Raw genomic sequence first — 8,817 nt, 5'->3', positions numbered from 1 at the left:
AAAGTTTCAAAAAGCATATGGCAATTTATTGCGAACACATTAAACATTACGTAGATCTACATGTAAATATAAGGTTTTAAAGTTTGTCGCCTCAATGAAAAACCTTTTCATGCAGTTCAATTTCATCCTGTATGAAAATGTTTGCAATGAAAAGTTTACATTCAATTAATAGTGAGTTTTCCACTTATAAGTAAAACCATTCTTTTAAGAATTTCGAAAATTGTTAAATATGGGATAATGTTTTAACAAAAATATGTTAACAAATTAATTTCTCTTTTAAAAGTGCAAGGAAAAATTTTAAACTTTTTTTTTGAGGGGGGGGGGGGGGGGGGTTTAATTAAATATGAAAAAACTTTAAAGGAATTAGAATTAAAATTTCATATCAATGTTTAATGATGCAGTCGAAGAATTAATGTTTATATAGTATGCAGCTCATGTCCATCAATGGAGTGCTGTTACCGTAATATTGTTTCAGTTCAACATTTTATTACATAACACAAAGTGATGACGTAATGCACAAGTACACAAAAGGGTCAGACTAATTAACATACATAACATCCTAACATCTCCCTTCCTTTGATAATGAATGGCAATTACAATAAAAATTCATTTACAAGTTTAAACTTTAGACAATATCAATCAAAATGTTTCTGCTATGTAAACAAAACTTGAAACATAAAGCAATAGTATTTCTGCAATAAAGAAATAAAAACTAATACAGCATGCATGTACATTTTCACATGAAACTTTCTGCTTATGAAAAAGTTCAGTAAAATAATTGCAAAACAGAAATTATATTTTTCACAAATATCATATTCACAGAACATAGTCCTCGAGTTTCTTTGGTAACCTTGGAGCACGCGAACTTGTTCGGCGGTTAACTGGGCTGGCGGTAACAGTCTTTGGTTCACTCGGCTTTTGAGGAGTTGGTGTTTTGGTAACTTTAAGGTCATTCACTTGGGATTTTTCGGAAGTTACTGAGGGCGCATCAAGTGAATCCTCAAATTCTGGAATAAACGACGGAGTGGTGGCATCATATGGCTCGTTTGTTGCGCGAAGGTCTCTTCGGTTTCGTTGATATTGTTTATTTTTGATATCTACGATGTAAGAGCGATTTCCGATGTTATCCACACAAGTACCGTAACTCCATTTCTTTTCTGTATGATGTTTCATTCGGACTGGTTGACCAATTTCGAGTTCTGGTAGTTCCTTAGCAGATTTGTCGTAGTAGAATTTGGCCTTTTGTCGCTTGTACTTAACTTTATCCGCTACATCGTCCACAAGTTTGGGCTGGAGTAGTTCCGGCAATAAGGGTAAGGAATGTCGAGTCCTTCGTGACATGAGTCATTGTGACGGACTGCTGGCCATGTCCACTGTTGGGGTGTTCCTCCAATCTAAGACGCATTTCCACAGATCATCTCCGTTCTTCTTAGCCTTGCGCACCATGTTCTTTGCTATTTTCACTGTTGCTTCTGCTTTCCCGTTTGACTGACTATAATACGGGGAGGAGGTTACATGCTGAAACTCCCAATTACATGAAAAATCATGAAAGTCGGTTGATTTGAACTGCAGGCCGTTGTCGGTAATTACAACATCTGGTGTTCCGTGACGTGCGAAATGTTGTTTCAAGCAGTTGATTACTGTGGCTGCCGTGGTATCTGGAAGAAGGTCGAGCTCAAAGAAATCTGAGTAAAAATCAACTGTGACAAGGTAATCCTCAGTCTTTAGAGTAAAGATGTCAATTCCAAGTTTTGACCATGGCTGGTCTGGGACATCATGTGTCATTAACGGTTCTTTTTGTTGTTTCCGTTGAAACATGCTGCACTTGCTACACTTGCTGACAAAATCCTTGATCTCCTCATTCATGAGAGGCCAATACAGCGAATCCCTAGCTCTCCGTAGACAAGCCTCAATTCCTACGTGGCTGGAATGAGTGCGGCGTAGCAATTCTGGTCGAAGAGCTTTGGGAATTACAACGCGGCTGCTGTGGTAAATAATACCATCTTGCACTGTGAGAGAGTCTCTGACATTCCAATATGGTCGTATTGGAATAGGAACATCTTCCTTAGTATCAGGCCATCCTGAAAGTATCACTGTCTTTAGTGACTGGAGAGTCTCATCCTTGTTTGTCAAATCTCGGATTTGATTCAGTCTTGAGTCTGTGACCTTTCTAACCCACTCTGCCTGTTGGATGTGTGCTATCTCCTCAGCGAGTTTGGAAGTGTGCTGTCCATGATACTCTGGAGCAGGCTTGCGAGACAAGTAAAGTAATGCATTACATTACCTTTTCCTCTAGTATAAATTACATCCAGGTTGTATTTCTTAGGCGTAGTAACATTACCTGGAGTCTTTTTGGAGCTGACAAGAGAGGTTTACAAGATCGTCTCAAGAGGCTTTTTTTCGACTGTACTGTAATGCAATCCTTACATATGATGTAATGGTCAAATCTGTTTCATGCATATAACAATTGCAAGACACTGTGTGCGTAACATTTGTACAATATCCACTTGTTGTGAAACTAGAGACATGAAGCAATGGGCTGTCCATTTTGGGGTAATGTGGCTCCGAGCCCAACTATCTAATAGCATCGCATATAGGCTACATTGAATTGTGACTTCCTGATGTACATTATAGGATACATTTTGATCTCCTAAGCATAGAACAGGTTGAATGGATTTTTCATGGTATACAAGCCAGACGTCAATTAATGTTTTATAAACACAGTCTGAAAAGGGACTGGTAATTTGGAGCATTTCTGGCATCCTAACCCAGAGTCTTGTGTTTTTGGAGACGTCGCAAAGGTTTAGTCATCAGTTTCCTTTAGGTGAGGTAAGAATCGAGAATTTTTTTAAAAAGTCTTTTAAACCAATATAAGCGTTGAAATCACTTCTTTCACATTTTCAGGTCTTTTCATGTTTGTAATGGCACTAACTTTGTCCGGATCAAATAGGTTAAACTTTTTGATAAGTATACTTTGCAAAAAATGTAAAATTAAAAATGACTTTCCATCATCCATGTCCATTTTAATTCCTTAAAATATATCTTACAAAAATAATGAATGCTACCTCACGAGCTCTTTTTATGAAGTAATGCAAGTTACCATTACATGTAATGCAAAATGTTGATTACACAGTATGTCAACAGCCGTTGACTATGATGTCATCCATCACACATGCATTACCATTACAATTAGCATTACCCCAAGCCTGCTCTGGAGTCGCGCGAGACAAGGTTCGTGAACAACTCTTTTCCTCTAGTATAAACAACATCCAGGTTGTATTTCTGGAGGCGAAACATTCGCGAAGGGTAAAGCAGAGGTTTCTGAATCGTTTCAAGAGGGGTCCAGACTGTACTGTAATGAAATCCTGCTATATATGTAATGGTCAAATCTTGATGCAAAAACGATTGCCAGAATCTTTCTTTTGCATAACACTGTTCAGGACAGAGAATAAGCAATGGGCTGTCCATTTTGCAAATGTGGCTCGGGCCAACTTCACGCATCGCACTGAATTGTGACTTCCTGATGTACATTATAGTATTTGAGTACGGTTGATAGCGTTTGTTCAAGTCTCTGCTGCAATTGCCAAGACCATATGGCTCCTTTGTCTGTGAGCGTTTCCAGGTTTCCGATAGGTGAGGTAAGAATCACTATGTTGCTAGACCAATAAAGCGTTGCACTGCTTTCACATTTACAGGTCTTTTCATGTTTGTAATGGCACTAACTTTGTCCGGATCAGGGCGGATGCCTACTGCCGTAAGTATACTGCCCATGTATTTGACTTCAGTCTGACGAAGTTTGAACTTGTCCTTATTAAGTTTTAGTCCCACCTCACGAGCTCTTTGTAGAACTGCCGTCAAGTTGCGGTCATTGTCTCGAATTGCTGATTCCATGGTCTGTCCACGGCCGTAGACTATGATGTCATCCATAACACATTCTGCTCCAGATAGTCCTTCCAACACTTCGTGTTGCCTGCGCTGGAATTCCTCAGGTGCTGATGAAATTCCGAATGGTAAACGCAACCATCTATACCGACCAAAAGGGGTCCAGAACGTAGTAAGGAAACTGCTTGATTCATCTAATTTGATGTGCCAGAATCCTTCTTTTGCATCAAGGACGGAGAATACTTTTGCATTCGCAAGATTCGGTAATATGTCCTCAAGGGTAGGCATGATATAGTGCGGTCGCTTGATAGCTTTGTTCAAGTCTCTGGGATCAATACATATGCGTAGCTTACCAGGTTTTTTCACTGTTAGCATACTACTTATCCAGTCTGTAGGGGTAGTAACTTTCTTGATCACACCTCTGTTCTCGAGATCCTTCAGCTTCGTGTGAATTTCCTGCTTCATGGCTTGATGAACTTTTCTTGGTTGATGCTGAACTGGCTTTACAGTCGGATCAATTTCAATCTTGTACTCGCCTGAGAAAGATCCTAGTCCCTCGAATACATCATGGTACATGTATGTGGTCAACAGCTGACTGCGCGTCAGTGGTTCAAAGTTCTTCTCAGCTGATGTATCGACACTGTTCACAATATTCACAGTTAACAGTCCTAACTTTTCACATGCTTCAGCCGAGAGCAGTGCGGTTTGATCTGTATCCACCACATAAAAGTTCAGACATTCTGTGTTGCTTTGTACTGAGCATGTAATGTCAACAGTACCCAAGGGCTCAAGCTTTGATGTTCCACCATAAAGTCGTAGAGCCTTGCTGGTTGATTTCAATGGCGGACAACCATTTTGGGTAAGAATACAGTATTGCCGAAATCCAAGAATATTACAAGTTGATCCTGAGTCCAGTTGACAGATTACATCTTGACGAGTTGCATCGTCAATCACCATGTTGACTTTAGTAAACCATTGTTTACCATGTGTCGTCTTCACTGTGTAACAAGATTCACAATCACTACTGTCATCAGTTTCATCAAGCTGAAGAACAGTCATGCTAGCACTCTGACACACTGAAGCGAAATTATTTTTCTTTTTGCACTTGTTGCACGTCTGTCCATAAGCCGGACACTTGTTTCTTCCTCTTGCATCTTTCCACCGCAGTATTTACATTTGGAATCTCCTTTGCTTGGGTATTTTGGTGGCTTTGTTGAAGACTTTTTCTGCTGCTTCATATCCTTCATGTGCTTCTTATTTCCTCTTGCTGCGTAGTTGACTTGAGCTGTATTATTGTTATTAGTGTCACTCTGTCCTTGTCCTTGTAGTTTCTTAAGCTGACTGGAAGTTCTCTCACTGGTCCTACACATGTCTATGGCGCTGTTAAGTGTGAGCTTAGATTCTCTGAGCAATCGTCCACGAACACTTTGGTCCTTGGTTCCCAGTACTATCCTGTCGCGTATCATTTGGTCCATAATATCACCAAATTCACATATCTTCGCAAGTTCTCGTAGTCTGCACAAGTAATCGTCAAACGATTCATTAGGCATCCAGTCTGCCGTATTAAAGATATATCGTTCATAGATCACATTTGTTTTGGGCATGAAATGACCATCTAATGCTTCTAGAATTTTGTCAATATCTTCTCTGTCTTGAACACTGAGTGGTAAGTTTTCATATATTTGGAAACAGTCTTTACCCATCACTGTCAGTATTGTTGCTATCCGAATAGGCTGCTCCTTCTTGACAAGGCCTGTGGCAATTTCATAATTGGCCCACTGTGATTTGAAAAATTTCCAGTTGCCCCTGATGTCACCTTTCACTACCATAGCGGCTGGTTCAGGTAAGTCTTTAGAGGCCATTGTTCTACGAGTATGAACAGTTCCGTGGCTTTTTATGGCAAAAAATGTATGTGTATCAAAGGTACGTCTCATATATTAATGTAGATTAATGTTGCGTAAATGTTTCATACAATTAATGTAACACAATGTCAATTCTACACCATAACAGAAGTATGCGCATTCTTGAGTAGAAAAAAAAATGGCGGCGTGCCAACTACGTGTGATGCTGGGACGTTTTACTTCAGCGAGCAAAAGTGAAAAAAATACAAAGGATTATACCCGATATCTTGGCTTTGGTTTCTCACAAGTCGTATGGAATTTGTCCCTGCACTCGCCAGTATTCAGGTGTCGTGGCGTATTGCTGAGAGCTTCACTTCTGACATCTTGTTTCAGTTCAACATCATAAAGTGATGACGTTGGCAAGTTAAGACTTTAACATACTTAACATCCTAACACATATAATATTTAAAACCTGTACAAAGGATAAAGTTGACCTACTGTAAATGAGTACACATCTTCTCCCTGTTTTAACTTTATATAAGGTTAAAAATATAATATATATTGTCAGTGTTTTAGACAGTTTTAATCGGCATATACTCTGATCCTTTCTGGAATGTCGTGGCGTATTCTTTTGCTGAGAGCTCGATTTTTTCCTTTTAAAAGTTATATGCGCCGCTTACCTGTTGAATTACGAATCCCAATCTCTCCAGAAAATTCTTACGTAATGATAAAAATCCTCAGGTATAAACTTTTCATCCATCTTATATTTTGAATCAATTATTTTCTCTCCAATTTCGCTCGTTTTAACGTCTAATCACGGAAGTCCATCTGGAATTCCAACATCCGAAACCCAAGGCGGACGGACAGAAAATTAAATTACAGTTCTGAAAATCGCAAGGATCAGAGTATATGCCAATTAAAAAACCGTCTAAAACTTCTTATATAATCACTGATAATATATAATATTTTTAACCTGTATCTAATCAAAGGTATATATACTAGTACATGTAGTCGGAAAGGGGGGGGGGGTCCAAATCTAAATACACTTGTGTTTCAGGTTAAACATTATTATTGTTCGTTTAAGTTGTCACGCATTGATTTCGATTAATAAACACTGTTGAACAATAAGACGCTCCCCATTCCGTCTATCAATTAAACTTTAATTTCCTTTGATTGAGGATACAGGTTAAAAATATTATATATTGTCAGTGATAATATAAGGATTTTTATCATTACATAAGAATTTTCTGGAGAGATGGGGGTTCGTAAATCAGCTGGTAAGCGGCGCATATAACTTTTAAGAGGAAAAAATTGAGTCTGGGGCACGGAAAGGGGCAAATGAAGTTGCAAGCCTTGTTTCTTTTCAGTATACAGTGGGATACGTCAATTTTAAAGCGTGCATAAAATCAAATTTCCGTGACATTCTGGTGTATATGAAGCAGAAAGGTTTACACAAAACTAAAAATTAACACTGTGCTCTGAAAAAAAATGTTACGAGAATAGTTCGAATTTCCTCGACAATAATTATATAGAAAATATACAGTATCCTTGACCCAAGTGCCTATGGGTTGAATAAGCAAATTGATGTTTATTGTTCTTGGCATCCAGATCCAGATGCCCGTTATGTTAATGCATTTAGTTTTTCATGGGCAAACATTTATGGTTATCTTAATCCTCCTTTCAGCCTCATTGGACGTGTTGTGAGGAAGATTTGTCAGGACCAAGCAGAGTGTGTACTGGTGGCTCCAGTGTGGCCAACACAGCCATGCATGGTTCAATCGTGTGTTAGAAAAACTGGTGGATCATCCGGTGATTTTACCTGTGATGGACAATCTGTTGACACTTTCAGGCACAGATGTGCAGCATCCTCTGAAAGACTCGTTAGTGCTGATGGCATGTCGATTGTCCGGTTGCAGTACCAAAACGAGGAATTTCTCATCAAGCAGCCTCGATACTTTTGGCATCATGGAAGTCGGGAACCAAGATACAATATAAAACATTTTATACGAGATGGTTTCAGTACTGTAGTGAAAAATGGATTGATCCATTTTGTACAACTATAGAAACTGTTATTGAATTTTTAGCACATCTTTTTCGCCTGGGTTTAGGGTATAGTGCTATTAATACTGCCCGTGGGGCTTTATCTTCTGTTGGACTGATTCTTGATGGGTTTACTGTTGGATGTCATCCACTTGTTATACGATTTATGAAGGGTGTTTTAAATTTGAGACCATCAAAATCTCGATATGTACATACTTGGGATGCATCTATTGTTATCAAGTATTTGAGAAAATTGTCACCTGTAAAATACTTAAGTTTGAAAGATTTGACACTGAAGTTAGTTATGTTAATTAGTTTAACTTGTGCAAGTCGAGTACAAACTATTTCATGCATGAAAATTGGTAATATGACGAGAAGAAAAAATAGCTTTGTTTTTACTTTTAGTGATTTATTGAAAACATGTAGACCTAACAGTATAAATTTAACAACAGAATATACAAAAAACAAAAAAAATTAGACCCTCTTCAAACCTTCAGTAATGTAAATGAGAACACGTATGGTTTTATTTCAAGGAAATAACATTCAGTTCAGTGGTTACATATCCTCAATTCAGTCAAGTTTATAGTAGATAAAACTTGTCAAAACAGACATTGCAAATGCTGCAAATAGATCCCTGTTGTAATGAATCATTTGATTCTAGCATGCATTTTATTTTTAATAACACCAGGTGTCATTTTCTGAGGATTTTTCTTCAGGTTTGCAAACTGCAGATATTGTTGACGCATCTCAGTTATCATTCCAGATTCTGAGTCATCTAGAATATGATAGATTTTTTGTTCTAGATTTCAAAAATTCAATTTGATAAGCAATGTCAGGGGAAAAAAAACTTTTTCTACTTTTATTTACTGATCAATAACATTTTAGTAAGAGAATGTTTTTACAATAGAGTTAAAATTTCCTTCTTCAAAATCAAGGTGACTGAATTATTTACTTCTTATGTATATTGCTCTTTTCTGTAAAATCAATAGTGTCAGTTTGAAATGAAAAGGCATAAAAAACACTCTTCAAGGTTAAACCAGGAAGTAATGTCATT

The 8,817-nt window shown here is 38.0% G+C and overlaps 1 protein-coding gene across 1 annotated transcript; it reads right to left on the bottom strand.

Annotated features, from left to right (window-relative positions):
• Nucleotides 1-1,344: 1,344 nt before the first annotated feature.
• Nucleotides 1,345-4,941, bottom strand: LOC134272513 (uncharacterized protein K02A2.6-like). The gene is made up of 2 exons (XM_062754735.1): nt 3,724-4,941; nt 1,345-2,250 (listed from the first exon to the last, which is right to left on the bottom strand). The coding sequence occupies exons 1-2, from the start codon at nt 4,939-4,941 to the stop codon at nt 1,345-1,347; spliced, it is 2,124 nt and encodes a 707-aa protein (XP_062610719.1).
• Between the last annotated feature and the right edge of the window lie 3,876 nt (nt 4,942-8,817).

This window comes from Saccostrea cucullata, unplaced genomic scaffold, assembly GCF_032062105.1.
Source record: "Saccostrea cucullata isolate Sc308-1 unplaced genomic scaffold, CSIRO_AGI_Scuc_v1 ctg8060, whole genome shotgun sequence".
NCBI lineage: Eukaryota > Metazoa > Mollusca > Bivalvia > Ostreida > Ostreidae > Saccostrea > Saccostrea cuccullata.
The sequence above is the reverse complement of the archived record's forward strand: the minus strand, read 5'-3'. Positions and strand labels throughout refer to the sequence as shown.

What these genes read in the sequence shown, in the direction of transcription:
- LOC134272513 (XM_062754735.1), bottom strand. Translation starts at nt 4,941, where the DNA reads ATGACTGTTCTTCAGCTTGATGAAACTGATGACAGTAGTGATTGTGAA. An exon ending in TCCGCCCTGATCCGGACAAA is followed by an intron (nt 2,251 to 3,723) that starts GTTAGTGCCATT and finishes TTGTCTCGCAAG; the next exon opens with CCTGCTCCAGAGTATCATGG.